The sequence below is a fragment of the Diceros bicornis genome, chromosome 12, assembly GCF_020826845.1.
Source record: "Diceros bicornis minor isolate mBicDic1 chromosome 12, mDicBic1.mat.cur, whole genome shotgun sequence".
In the NCBI taxonomy this organism is placed as follows: Eukaryota; Metazoa; Chordata; class Mammalia; order Perissodactyla; family Rhinocerotidae; genus Diceros; species Diceros bicornis.
This window is the reverse complement of record NC_080751.1, coordinates 55,416,886-55,431,260: the sequence shown is the minus strand read 5'-3', so window position 1 is coordinate 55,431,260 and position 14,375 is coordinate 55,416,886. Positions and strand designations below refer to the sequence as shown.

Below are 14,375 nucleotides of genomic sequence, written 5' to 3'. Positions count from 1 at the left end.
TAGATTTGTTTAAGAGGCAAAGGGCATATACAAGCCAGGCCCAGGTAGGCCTCTGACCCCAACTTCAGAGTGTGGAAGACTGAGCCCCCTGATGCTGATTAGGGATCTTTGGGGTTTGGGCTTTGGAAGAAGTAAGAGATACAGCTCTGGGGCAGGTGAGAAGTCAAGGGAAAACGTACAGAAGAGCTGGGAATAGGAGGAAGAGAGCAGTACCTGCTTGGTAGCTGTTTCAATGCACTTGTCCCACTGGCCCTGCTCCACATATAGGTCCAAAGCAGCCACTACATCCACACCCACCAGCTATGGATCAGTTGAAAAGAGAGAGTTACATGAGGAACTCATGTCTTGAGCTCATCTCTTGAGCTTCTCTGTGCGTTCTGCCTCCTGCTAACTCTGCAAGTCTCACCGAGTCCACTTTGCCCTGGTTCTTGAGGAACTCTTTATAATGCTGGTCCACGTAGTCTTCATACCTGTGAAGATGTACACAGATCTCACACTTCATGGTCCAGGGATGCACACCCTCCCCGTGAGAACATTCTCCCAGTCTTTACAAAAGGCAGTACAAGAGAATTTCCCACTGAGAAAGGGTTGTGAGCTTACCGGGGATCTAACTCCTTGGCCACACGCTTGGCCTTGTTCCATTCCTCACCCTCAATGAAAGCATCGATTGCTTCCTTGACTAGGTCCAGGTTCAGATAGAGCTCTGCAGCCTGCATGGTGGGAAATCAGAGACTGGAGACCATCTTTCCCCTTCACTCCCCAGTCTTTCCTCTGTGAACCCTCTTCTCTGTTTCCCCAGAACTGCATACCACGCCTGCCAAGAGACCCACCTCACACACCTTCCTGGGTGTAGATGTCACCATTCCACCCATCTCTGTGGAATCTATCTCTTTTCAGTCCTAGCACCCTACTTACTGCACTGTGCTTTCCAATTCCAATCAGCTGGGGTCCTACAGCCCGAACTACTTCCAGACTTCGTTGGGGAGGCAGAAACTTGATGGAGAGTTCAGCTGCCTGAGTGGTTGAACAGAAGATGGAAATGGGTAGGAGAGACAAATACCACTGGGGGTCCTCGGCCTAATCTATTTTTTCCCTCCAGTTGCCAACTTTCTCTCTCACACTCTCCCTCACCTTCCATGTTCCTGGGCAAAAACTGCCTCATGGTCCATCGAGCCTTTAAATGACCATCAGTGGACTATCTGTTCCTCTCAGCTCATCTCTTGCAGATACTCTCTTTGCTGTCTGAGGTCACTGCATTTGGTCCTGCCACCTTTGACAAATTGGTTTCTCAAGTTCTTTGTCACAAACAGAATCTTGGTAGCATGGTACAGAAAAAGAACTCCTAAAATAGGAGTCCAAGGCATTCTGCAACTATTTGTGTTGGGCTTTTCTGAGCCTTGGTTTCTTCATCCATAAGAGTTATGGTGAGTCTAGATATGTACTGTCCAGAACAGAAGCATTAGTCACATGTGGCTAGTCCCAGTAGAAATGTGCTGTGCTCAAAGACTTAGTATGAAACAAGGAATGTAAAATATCTCAATAAATTTTTATAGTGAAATATTTCAAACTATTGAAATGATAGTTTAGCTATACTGGGTTAAGTAAAATATGTTAAAATTATTTTCACCCGTATCTTTTTTATTTATTTGAATGAGGCTACTAGAAAATTTTAAATTACATGTGTGACTTATCTTTGTGACTTGCATTATTTTTCAATTGGACAGTGCTGGTCTAGATGGTCTTGGAGACACCTTCCAACCCTGAAACTCAGTAATTCTACAAACCCAAGTGTTCTATAAGCTCACACTATTTCCACTATGGTGCTGACATCCTCACCAGATTTTAATTTCCACGCAGTCTAGTTTAGCTATAGTCTGTACTAATCCTCCTGGTCTTTCCCCCACCTATTCTTGCCTCTTTCTTTACCTGCCAAACCCTTCAATGCTTAAAGTGCCCCAATCCTGGAAGCTATCCTCTGACTAATCTGAAGAAGGTATAGTCATGCATGCACCCCAGTGAACAACCCCCCAGAGTAAGACACAGCAGATGCTTACTAAATACTTGCTGATTAAACTCTGCTAAACTCATACAACCAATCATCAGTCCTTCTTTCTACTTCTTCCCCTCCAACTTCTAGGGGTTCTTCAATTACAAGGCCTTAGAAACCTAAGGGAAATTTTGCAGGGGCATCATCACACAACATTTTATTTAGGGGGTTGACCAACCTTGCCTCCTCATAACTCCTAATACCCGTATTTCCCTGAATCTAAGGCACATCATTTAAACTATACATGTATCCCAATTTCGAAGGTACTAAAATGTGATTATATATATCTTAGAATTCATAAAACATATTGGTTTGGTTTAATCTGCTAGAGGCTTCTTTTCAGGAGCTGCTGGGTAGAGGAGGAGCCTCTGGTTTCTTCCTGGCCTCCCTCTAGCTCCAGCTCCAGGGTTTGGATTTGCCCTTCCAGCTCCGGTTCCAGGCCTACAAAGCCTCCTGACGCCCCCAGCTCACAGAGATCTCACCCTTCTCTGAACTCCACTTATTTTTTTTGGTGAGGAAGATCAGCCCTGAGCTAACATCCATGCCAATACTCCTCTTTTTGCTGAGGAAGACCAGCCCTGAGCTAACATCTATTGCCAATCATCCTCCTTTTTTTCCCTTTTTTTCCCCAAAGCCCCGGTAGATAGTTGTGTGTCATAGTTGCACATCCTTCTAGTTGCTGTATGTGGGACGCTGCCTCAGCGTGGCTGGACAAGCGGTGCGTCGGTGCGCGCCGGGGATCCAAACCCAGGCCGCCAGTAGTGGAGCGCGCGCACTTAACCGCTAAGCCGTGGGGCCGGCCCCTGAACTCCACTTTGAATCACACACTTTAGTCTTCACTCAGATACAATATTAATTAATTGAGCCATGTGTTAGTCTAACTTCCCCCAATTTCTAGCTGTCAGGGTTCTGTCTTATATCCCCTTTTATAGCCTTCATAGGTTCTAGATCTAGCATCTAGCAAGAACTCATTAGATACCTGTTTGAAACAAAAAGACACAGGAGGAAAAAGATGAATGTCTGAGAAGGAATGCTGGGTGAGTGGAGGCCTGGGGAAGCGGAGGGCCAGGAAAGGTGGGCAGGCCTCACCTTCATCCAGCACTTCTCCACCAGGCTGCTGCTTCCTGAGTCCCGCACTTTGAGGTAACAGTCGACTGCACGGCTATACTCTCCAGCCTGCTCCCACTGTCGAGCTTGTTCCACTAGTCCCTCCATGCCCCTGTGAAGAGGAGAGTGCTTGTGACCAGGAATGCAGGGGGGCAGCATGGCCTATCCTGTGCACACCTTGTGACCCACCCCCAACCCTGCCAACATTTCCTGGCCTCCTAGCTTCATACCTGGCCCCCTTCTTAGTAGCTTCCCGCTCATACTCTTCCTGCAGAGCCTCCAGCTGGCCAGGCATGTAGTCCTTGCAGATCCGCAGGGCATCACTCCATAATCCAGCCTCCTGCCCAGATTTCCAGGTATCAGGAGGGTAGAGGCAGACATGACAGCTTCCCACTGCCAAACAGGTGCTATGACCCACTGATCCCTGGGTCCTTGGACCTCTCTTCTCCTTTCTCTTATCTCTCCTTCGCCCTGTCCACTGCTAACCTACTGGATCTTTCTCAGTGCCAGGGGTCAGTGTAGCACTCTGTGGGCTCTCATACCCTCTCACCCTCCCCTCACGGCCCTGACTCCGGTGCCCTACCTTATAATAACTGAGGGCCAGGCCTGGTCTCTGGGCCCGAAGCAGCAGCCCTTCTGCTTTATGAAAGTCCTTCTCCTCCAAGGCCCCCCGGGCCTGCCCCACGAGCACCTCGGCAACGCTGTCAGGGTCGTGGGCCTCGGCTACACGCTGAGCTGCCTCCCAATCCTGGTTGTGGACAAACCTGCTCCCAGGTGGGGACACAGGGCAGGCTGAGTATGGGACTGAGGTCTCAACAATGACAGGCAAACAGCCATGTCACTGAGGGAGTATAAGATTTATTGGTACTAGGTTTAGATGAAGGTGAAGATGACAATGTAAGATCCTGGGGCTGTGCTTGGGAGGACAGAATTAAGGAATTTATGGGATAACTCACATGAGGACTGCTTCCTTGGGTTTACCAGCCCTGATGAATTCAGCTTCAGCTTCTTCAAATTTACCCTAGAGGGAGAGAAAGACAGCCTCACGTGATGAGAAGGAGACTGGCATCACAGGCAGTCATGAGACAGGAGGTTTGATGGGCAATGGGCTGGGGATGGAAAGGAGGGCTCTGTGGTCAGGGTCAAAAGCAATGGAGAAGGACCACATTCATACCTCATCCTCCAGGTACATAGCATATCTGAGATGAATCTCAGGGGTTTTGTGCTTGAGCGCCAGCCGAGAGAGTTCAAAAGCAAATTCAAAGGAGCTGAAATGGAAGGGGCAGATAAAGTTTGCCTACTCAATACTTCCTTTATAAGAGGAAAAGAGAAACAGAGGGCAAAAGAAAACAGAGACAGGGCAAAGACTGAGGGGAGGAAAAGGGACAGATTAAGAAAGACAGTCCATATGAAGTGATAGAGAAGCAGAGAGAGATATAAAGGAAGACATGGATCAAGAGACACTTGGAAAGGCCTGTGCTTCCCCGAGACCAGCGGACTGAGAAGCAGTGGGATGAAGGAGGGAGGGCGAAGGAGGAGGGAGCCTCACAGCACTACTCGAACAGGGTAGGAAGGGCTCTTGGTGCTCCCACCACATCCTCCTGAGCCACATCCACATTAGCAGAAAAACAATCTCTCAAAAACGAGTAAGGCTATCCTCAGCAATCTGACTGATGCAGGATTACTACTGGTGTTTATAACATTTGCTTAAGAAAAGTTCATTTTGCATTTAACAGAATCCCACTTCCATTACTCAGAAGTAAGTTACTGGCTTAGTGCACTTTAGCTTTAAAAGCTGTTCTGTCTCCACATTTCCCCTTAGAACAGCCAAAGATTAAACACTGTTCTGAGCCCCTGGGGAATAGCAGCAGAATTACTAATTCATTGTTGCCTCTCTATCAAGTCCTTCCAAGAATCTCTCCCTACCACATTTCTTCACTCTCGCCTCAGCTTTTAGAAATGCTTTTCAGTTATATATCAAATTTCTTTCTCTATATAGAGGATCTGTCTGGAATGAGGCCAGTGGAGAGAAGGCTTAGGGCCTCACCAGTTGTCAGCAGCGTGGTCAACAGCAGCTTCCAGGAGTCCCAGCTTATTAAGCAGTCTGACTGCAGCCTCTCCTCCTAGGCTCTTTGCCCACAGATAGGCCACGTGTTTGTGGGCATTAGTTCCTCCATGAGCCTTGGCCACCTGTAAAGCAAAGCCACTCGGCAATCCTTCAACACAGGGGTACATGGCTGCTCCCTTCTCATCTCCAACCTGACCTCAGCTTTGACAAACATGAGGTGCCTGTTCTAGAACAACAGGAAGACGGCTAAGTTTCAGGGTCTCTTAACTTGCTTAGGGTCCAAGGATGGATTTCAGGTAGTCCACAAACCCTTAAAACTGTATGAGAAATGTTGTGTATAGGTGTGGACATTTTTCAAAGACACCTACAACCAGTTTAGAATTACAGTCACTTGAGAGTGAGGAAGAAGGATGGATGTACTCCTGAGTGTGGCCTGGACTCCTTACCCGGTACGCCTCTTCCCAAAGCCCATTGGACCGGTACATGTTCACTGTTGCCTTCCATTCCTGGGCCTCAAGGTAGTGATACTCAGCCTCCTGTAGTCGGCCTTCAGCCTCCAGCTCCTGGGGAAAGGTAGGTCAGAATGGAGAGAGGGGGAGACAGAGCCTGTTTGGGGAAGAGATCGGCAAGGACACGAGAAGAGCTCACCTTGCCCAGATGTAGGTGTGTGTCACTGAGGAGATCTGGGTGGTGCTTCCCTACTAGGCGGATCATATCATCATACAACTTGTGCTTTTTGAACATGGTGATGGCAAGATCAGGCTCTTCTACTGTTACGTATAGCCTGTGGATGGAAGACACACCTGGGGCCTCTTAGACCCAGATTCCTGCTGCTAGGGTCCTAAGAGATCCTGTCACTGCCTTCTGGGCAGAGGGCACATATCCCCAGACCCCATCTCTTCCTTCAGCCCTGAAGCCTCATCTCCCTCCACACCTCCTCTGGCGCCACAACTCACCTTTCAGCCTCCCGGTACTTGCCCTGCTTCTCCATCTCCTGAGCCTGGGTGATGTACAGCACCGAAACATCTTCTGGTCTCATGCACTTCATCGCCAGCTATACCGACACACAGAGCCAGAGTAGCCTCAGAGAGCCAGGTGCCCCCAGGGAAGTAGAGGGACATGCAGAGAGGTCAGGGATGTGGGGCTTCAAGGAAACCTGTTTTCTTAGGAACTCTGAACTTTCCCAACAACCACAGGAGTTTGGTTCCTGCCATTCTCCTACTCAGTTCAGGGAATTCCAAGTCTGTAAGGAGCAGAGTAGGAACTATATTCTGCTAAGGCAGGAGGGTCAGAGATGCCCTGTGCTGGGGGCATACGTTCCCATTACCATACTCCTACTGTATTCACTGGGCTCTGGGAGCAGAAGCAAGAACAAAGTTACCAATGTGAATAGAGCTTCAGGAGTGATATTTCAGATTCTCCAGCTCACAAACCCATCTGCTCTCTTCAGATTTGGGAACAAGGGCCTCTCTTCATCCTTGCCTTTCCTTGTGGCTAGGGATCAAAGTTACCCAGACTATATTTTGGAACTCTTTCTCAGCCTTTAGGGGACCTAGTGAAGGGGGAAATCAGAGACTAAGGAAAGTGGCAACACAACCACCTCATTCTCTACCTTGTGGGCTTGCTCCCAGCGGCCAGCCTGGGTATACATGTCTATCGCATCTTTTGTCCGGTCTCCCTTAGTGTAGAGCTCCTCAGCAATCTGTGGTTGAGAGATGTAGATGCAAAAGGTCAGAGCAATAGAGTTAAAGCAGCCTGTAGGAGGAAAGAACAAAACTTAGCTGGGATGGAGTAGAGCCCGGGATACCATTATCATATAATAACAGAGAAGAAAAGATGACTGTGAGTGTGTCAGACTTTCTACTGTTTTGAAAAACAGACCAGCCCAAAACAGTATGAGGACAACACAATCAGAGTTTAAGAGGGCCTTGATTTCTGCAATGCAAGCCAATTCTATATTGTAACTCTGTTTGAGTTATTCATGAACAATCACTCATGCTGGCACAGGAAGAGAGCTAGAGACTTACTTTATATATCTGGGACAGGGGTCTGTGTCATGCTGGTATGAAATCGGGGCAGTACATGTCTTTTTTCTCATTGAGGGTGGTGATACTGTTGGGCCCCAGAAAGAATTTGTTGAGATGGTCCCCACTTCCTGTTCTAGATTCTCTCTTTGTTATCCTGTACTTCACTGCCTCAGGCTGCAGAAAGGGGCTCTTCCTCACCTCATACTCCTGCAGAGATGCATAGTGTTGGGCCACACGAGGATAGTATTTGGACGCAGTGTTCCGGTCCTGTAGATCTAATATATAAATTGCCTTCTTCCACTGGCGGGCACCCACGGCAGCCTCAATTGCCTTAATGGAGCACCTGGCATAGTTAGGAAAGGCATAAATATGTATGAGGAAAGAAGAAGATGGACAGAGGTAAAGAAACACCTCAAAAGCATACTCCAACCTACATTTTGAGATCTCATTTCTTTCAGGCCTTGGTGCCCTCACCTGCTCCATCACCTCTCACCTCATGCCCAAATCTCCTTTGCACCCCCATAAAACCATACCTGGCTTCAATGTAATGATTAATGGCTGCATCAAGCTGCTTCTGCTGCACCAAGTGGTCCCCCCACGCCTCCTCTAGTCTCACCACCTCCACTGGGAATGCCAAACGAGCCAGTTCCACTGCTACCAGAGAGAGACAGCATTCAGCTCAGACTTCTAGGGAAGGGACTCATGAAAAGTAAGACAGGGAAATGAGGCATGGAATATAGGTGAGAAGTGGAGGAATAGAGAACTAAAGCCAGTCAACCTGAACAGATGCACAAAATAGTGTTGGGGGACTGTTTGGGCAAAAGTCTACAACAGTGAAAGATGGGTTGTAGGTGGCTGGTACCTTTCATGAATGCATTGCCTTTACAGTAGCACTCTAGGGCCTGCTGTGGATTTCGAATCTTCTCAAAGAGATCACCTGCCTGTTAAAACATACCATATTACCAACAATGATACCCCTACTACACAAATAATCAAGAATCAGCCCCAAAAGGAAGAGACTTAGCCTCCAGTCAGGGAGGGCTATGCACTCCAAGACTCCTCTGGGTGGGAGAGGGGCACTGAGCCCTGGAGATAAAGGATAGGAATAGGAAGCCAGCCATACCCTTTCATACAGTTCCCCCTTGATAAGGGCTGTGGTGATGTGTTCTACCAGCTCTGTGTTGGCTAGTAGTTCCTCTCGGGTCAGCACCAGCCGAGCAGCTTTGGCAGGGAGCCCTGCTTTAAGGTAGAGGCTGATGGCTGCTAGCCCATCCCCTTGGCTCTCCTGCAGTTCACCTGCTCGCTCCTCTTGCTGTGTGTCCATTAGCCATTGGTAGTAACCGCGGCGCAGCTTCTCCAGGGCTGGGTGCCCCTGGACATACAACAGAGAAGAACTAGAAGTCACATCCCTCCTTCCTGCCCTGCTGCTTCCCATGTTTCTCCAATCCCACTGTAGCAACGGAAATCCTCCTGGTCATCAATGTCCTAACTCCTCAGCATATCAGGTCCCAGCCCCAACCCCGTACCAGTTCCTATAGCCTTCTTGACAAGAGGAGATTTCTGATATTGATGGAACCAAGATCCGAACAACTGTGGAGAAGACAGAACTGGTACCTTGGCCTCAGCCACAGCGATACACTCGTCCCAACGGTGTAGCTGCTGGTACATGTCCATGGCCTCCTCAACAGCGTTCTAGAGGAACCCGGGCACAGCAAAGAGGGACATTGAGAAGATATGAGGATAAGAAATCAGCAAGCTCTCCTAAGCCTGGCTAAGACGCCAGCCCATGTGGACTAAAAGCCTCACCCTTTACTCATGCACAAGCAGAGGTAGATTTATTGTGAAACTAAAAGAAGCTTAAGCTTTAGGGCACCTTATTTGCAGAGGCCCCTTCCCAGGCAATTTTTCTTAAAGAGCGTTCCTCAAATTGTATAAACTTCAGGCCCCATAAAACCTGGATCTATCTCCATGCACAAGAATTGCAAAGACAGGCTCTGGAGTACAGGGGGAGATAGTGGACTTTTTAGAAAACAAAGAAGTAATTGTAAGTACTAATGCAGAGGAGGAAATTAAGGAGGATTGAAATTAACTGTATAAACCTTTCTAAAAGTTCTCCCCAAATCTATGGCAGCCCAGCTGACCAGTGCTCTTCCTCTCCTGTGTTTGCCTCGTTTTTTTTTCCCTCTGATCCCCTCTTCAGCCGGTTCCTCTTCTCCCATCACCTGTTCCAAGAAGATCATTTCAGCCAGCTTGTAGTTCTTCTCTAGCATGGCTAGACGTGCTCGGACCTGATAAAAGTCTGTTCCTTCTCCACCCTGCAGGTAAAAAGGAGGTCCTGGTTATTCTGTTGGTGCTGCAGGGGCCATTCTGTCTGTGTGGGCTGAGACAGGAAGGCCAGAGAGACATGGAAGCTAAAAGACTTGGGAAGCTGAAAAACTTCATGGGGCTTAGAGGCTTGAGGTTTGGCAAGCAATTCCAAAATGGTCCAATTTGAGGGTGGAGGTGGGGTGGGCAGCGCAGAGGAAATTAGTCACGACTGGAAAGCTAGGAATCATGGGGCTGAGTACTAAGAGAAATCTCAGCTTGAGAGACTGAATGAATCAGGAGGATAATACTTGCATATTCCCGAGACACTTGATCTGCAATCTCATTGGTCTCATGCAGGAATCGAGCTTTTGCTACATGGCCCAAAGCAGAAAAGCACCTATAGTATGGAAGCAATAACAGTAACAGTAATGTTATTATAGGATCATCATCAACTCATTGGCTCAGCAGATATAGACTGAGCATCTGTTATGTGCCAGGCACTGTTCTTGCCACTGGAGACACAAAGGGGATCAGACAGATGAGGGCCTTGCTCTCAAGGAACTTACTTTCTAGTGAAAAGAAATAATTAGTAAACAAATAAACAAAGATAATTTGAGAGAATAAAAAAGAAAAGAAAATAGTGTGACATTATAGACAGTAACTGAGGGGACTATTTAAGTTGGTAGTCAGAGAAGGCCTATCTGAGGAGCTGACATTTCAGCTGAGACCTGAATATAAAACAGAGCCAGTCATGGCAAGATGGGGAAAAATTATTCCAGGCAGAGGGGATAGCTAGTGTAAAGGCCTGATGGCAGGAGTGAGCTTGGCATGCTCAAAGGGCCAAAAGGATGCCAGTGCGGCTGGAGATGAATAGGCACATAGGTAACTGGTATGAGAAGGAAGCAGAGGCCAAATATTGTAGGGCCTTAGGAAATGTAAAGGAGTCTGGGTTTTATACTAAGTATAATGGTAAGCTACTTGAAGGTTCTGAGCAAGAAAATGACAATCTAATTTATGTTTCAAAAAATTACCTCAGGTGCTATGGGATGAATGGATCATAGGGGTATAAAAACAGTATCAGTGAGACTAATTAAGAGGCTTTGCAACGCTTCAGTTAGGAGACACCCGGGTGATCTGTTCTAGGGTGGAGACAGTAGAGCAGGACAAGAGATTCAGGATGTGTTTTGGAGACCCTGGGTCAGAGTCCCTAGGGCTTGCTGATAGTCTAGCTGTGGGCAGTATGGGAAAAAAGGGATCAAGGATGACTCCTAGCCCAAATAGCAGCAGTTGACATTTATTGAGCACTTACAATCTGTGCTCTTTGCACAGATTCTCTCATTTGTTCTTCACTACCACTACCATTCTTCTCTACCATCTTACAAGGTAAATTCAATTATTATCCCCATTTTGCATAGAGAAAATCGAGAAATCAAGGCTTGGAAAGGTTAAGTTAACCTCTCTAAGGTTACATACATTGGTAAATGGAGCCAAGATTTGAACACAAAGAGTGTCAGTCCCAAGTTTGTCCTATAACTACACTCCTATGCTATACTCAGAACATACTTAACAATGCATAGCTTGTAGGGTGTGGGTGTTCAAAACTTTGAAGGGGCACCTAGTTACAAGAACCGGAAGCAAAAACAAGAAAAGACATACTCCTATAATCTAGGATGGGAGGATGTTTGGAATAACTGTACTATGGAAGGGTTCTATGACATTTGTTGGCATGGGAAAGGAAGCAATGCCTTAACACTGGGTAGGAGCAGCCCATAGGCAAAATACCCACGTGGTCATCCCTCCTAGCTGCCTGGTACCTCAGTTCTACAGTCTGCCTCACCTCTCAGCAATGTGTAGCTGCCTTGCCTCTAGTGCCAGTTTACTCAAGGTTTTCCACATTGCCTCTGTTTCTGGGGTCATTTCCAGAGTTTCCAAGAAGGCTGTTGCCCTGGAGAGGGAAGGAAGAAAAACACAAGGAATGAGTCTAGGGTCAGGAAGACACCAAGGAATACTGGTGATGGGGCAGGAGAGGGGAAGGCCAGGCAATTATTTTCCCTTTTTGTCCAGTCTCATTCTTGGATCACCAGGTCCTTTTTAGATATGGCCAGTTTTACAACCCATCCCAGGTCCTCCTCTCTCAGAACCAGACTCTCCTACCACCTTGCTGGCTATCAGCCCAGCCCCTTACCGGGTGTAGTTGCCGTCATCAATGGCTGTTCCAAACTCGATAAGGCCTTCATCCAGTGTGTAGGCAACTGTAGTCACACCTTCAGTCACCATCACCTCGGTCTTTCCCCCGCCCCGCTCTAGACCTACAACATCACCCTGTAAAAATGCAATCCCACCACCCCACCCGAATTCCAGGTTAGTGTTTCCACAGACTCGACTGCGGAACAGACCCACCCTCACTCAGCCATTTACTCACACACTGAGGGAATTATAGTGGCCCTTGTTTTGCTAACATTTAGTTTCTCTCAAGAAGATAAAAATTCCTATGTATGGTAATGTCCTTGGGTTAAAGCACACTCATAGTTATGACGGCACTAACGCCTGCAGGTAAGCTGACAAAGTGTGGCATCCACATCTGCTTCCAGCAGTACCATGACTATGTATTCCTAAGGGTCCTCCTGTTAAAATATAACTTCAACCTGGGACATACTTTTTAATGTATCGCTGTGTTCAACTGAATAAATCACTAGTAATGCTTCCTACTCCCTCTTCCACCTTTCTCCCTCAAGAAAAGAAAGAAAGAAAGAAAAAAGTCAGGAAGCTAAAACCTGAGCAGGAAAAAATGAAAGGTGAGCAAGTGAGAAGAGTACAGTTGCTCTGAAGGTAAGCACAGCCTGAGGGGACTAAACCTTGGGTCCTTCTGCAGGATGCCCAATCTGAGAGTCCCTCATTAAATCTGGCATCTTCTCAGTAAAGAGAACAAAAGAGGTACAGGTCAGTAATATGCCTGATTCCTGCAGAAGCAAACACAGTTCATCTCTGGAGGAAAACATGTCCATTTCAGGCCCTCAGGATTCCAAAAGATTACATTCAATGTAATATGAGCTCAAAGTAAAAAAATACCAAAATACAAGTTAACAAACCACTATAAAGGAATAAATAATAACTATAAACAACAGTCTTTGACCCCCAAGGATTTCAGATATTAAACATAACAGTTAAGGAACAAAACAGTTATGGAATATAAAATAATTATGTGGGAAATGTTTAAAGACCTAAAAGAGGAAATGAAAAATTAAGTAAGGAACAAAAGACTATCAAAAATAGGCAGATTGGAGAAAGAACCAAATAAAGCCTTGTGAAAAGTTTAATTTTTGAAGTAAAAACCTCAATGGATGGCTTAAATAACAGATTAGACAATGATGGAAGAAAATTAATGAACTGAAAGATGTATCTTAAGAAATTATCCAGGGCCAGTCCCGTGGCTTAGCGGTTAAGTGCGCGCGCTCCACTACTGGCGGCCCGGGTTCGTATCCCGGGCGTGCACCGAGGCACCACTTCTCCGGCCATGCTGAGGCTGCATCCCACATACAGCAACTAGAAGGATGTGCAAGTATGACATACAACTATCTACTGGGGCTTTGGGGCAAAAAAAAGGAGGAGGATTGGCAATAGATGTTAGCTCAGAGCTGGTCTTCCTCAGCAAAAAGAGGAGGATTAGCACAGATGTTAGCTCAGGGCTGATCTTCCTCACAAAAAAAAAAAAAGAAAAAGAAAAAAAGAAATTATCCAGAATATAGCATGGAATGAGAAGGAGAAAGGAAATATGAGAGGTTAAAAAGGTATAGAAGACAGGACAAGAAATCTAACATATACCTAATTAGAGTTCTGACAAAGAAACTGGAAAATGTGAGAAAAGAAGCAATGTTTGAAGAGATAATGGCTGAGAAATTTCTAAGACTGATAAAAATATGTGTACTGACAAATATAGGAAGCATGATATATACCAAGCAGGATAAATAAAAGGAAATTTATATCTAGACACATTGTAGTAAAACTTCAAAACATCTAAGAAAAAGAAGATTTTAAAAGCAACCAGAGAGAAAAAACAGATTACTTCTACAGAAAGGGGTGTTAATATAACTCTCAGACCAACAAAAGAAGTCAATCAATGGGACAATATTTGCAAAAGGCTAAGAAAAATTAACTGTCAGTCTAGAATTGGGTACTGAGTGCAAGTATCTTTCAAGAACAAAGGCTAAATAAAAAACTGTTCAGATAATCAAAAACTGAGTGTTTATCATCAAAAGTTTTTCACTAAAGAAACTTCTAAGTGATATTCTTCCAGAAGAAGAAAAATAACTCCAGAGGGAAGATCAGCAATGCAAAAGGAAAAGGTAGACAGAGAAACTGGCACTGTGATGGTAAATTGAAACAAATTCCGTCTGTGTTAAATAATGTCTAACTTCGAGGATAAGAGAAGAGAACGAAAACACTGGACAACAATAGCAAAAGGGAGGTAATCAAAGTTAAAGCCTTTTAAGGTCCTTGTATTGTTTTCAGGGGAGGGGGGATTAGACGCTGATTAACTTTAGACTTTGTTAATTTAAGTACACGGTAATCGCTATAGAAATAGATGTATAACCTCCAAACCAAAAAAGTGAAAAAAGGGTACTTTAAAAGAGACAAAACAAACAAACCAAAAAACCCAAACTTAATCAGTCTAAAATGAGGCAAAAAAGGAGAAAAAAGATACAGAAAAAGAACAAAAAGAAAGTATCAAGTGCTCCAGCCACACCCACACCAGTCATTCCAGCCTAGCACAGAGGCCTCTCTTCTCTGTTTTCACAGGCTCCTCCCAGATTTTGGAGGA

General features: G+C 45.9%; 1 protein-coding gene across 1 annotated transcript in view; it reads right to left on the bottom strand.

Moving 5' to 3' along the window:
* IFT172 (intraflagellar transport 172) overlaps positions 1 to 14,375 on the bottom strand; it is a 33,316-nt gene that overhangs the window by 4,045 nt on the left and 14,896 nt on the right. Inside the window, exons 17-39 of the mRNA XM_058551552.1 lie at positions 11,742 to 11,878; positions 11,394 to 11,501; positions 9,869 to 9,953; positions 9,472 to 9,564; positions 8,864 to 8,941; positions 8,373 to 8,621; positions 8,112 to 8,190; positions 7,783 to 7,903; positions 7,448 to 7,592; positions 6,835 to 6,924; positions 6,179 to 6,276; positions 5,871 to 6,006; positions 5,669 to 5,785; positions 5,202 to 5,344; positions 4,329 to 4,422; positions 4,111 to 4,175; positions 3,738 to 3,918; positions 3,385 to 3,494; positions 3,137 to 3,266; positions 916 to 1,014; positions 601 to 710; positions 407 to 470; positions 214 to 300 (exon numbers count right to left, since the gene is read on the bottom strand). Coding sequence (XP_058407535.1) covers positions 214 to 300; positions 407 to 470; positions 601 to 710; positions 916 to 1,014; positions 3,137 to 3,266; positions 3,385 to 3,494; positions 3,738 to 3,918; positions 4,111 to 4,175; positions 4,329 to 4,422; positions 5,202 to 5,344; positions 5,669 to 5,785; positions 5,871 to 6,006; positions 6,179 to 6,276; positions 6,835 to 6,924; positions 7,448 to 7,592; positions 7,783 to 7,903; positions 8,112 to 8,190; positions 8,373 to 8,621; positions 8,864 to 8,941; positions 9,472 to 9,564; positions 9,869 to 9,953; positions 11,394 to 11,501; positions 11,742 to 11,878 — 2,619 coding nt within the window. The remainder of the gene's footprint in view (positions 1 to 213; positions 301 to 406; positions 471 to 600; positions 711 to 915; positions 1,015 to 3,136; positions 3,267 to 3,384; positions 3,495 to 3,737; positions 3,919 to 4,110; positions 4,176 to 4,328; positions 4,423 to 5,201; positions 5,345 to 5,668; positions 5,786 to 5,870; positions 6,007 to 6,178; positions 6,277 to 6,834; positions 6,925 to 7,447; positions 7,593 to 7,782; positions 7,904 to 8,111; positions 8,191 to 8,372; positions 8,622 to 8,863; positions 8,942 to 9,471; positions 9,565 to 9,868; positions 9,954 to 11,393; positions 11,502 to 11,741; positions 11,879 to 14,375) is intronic.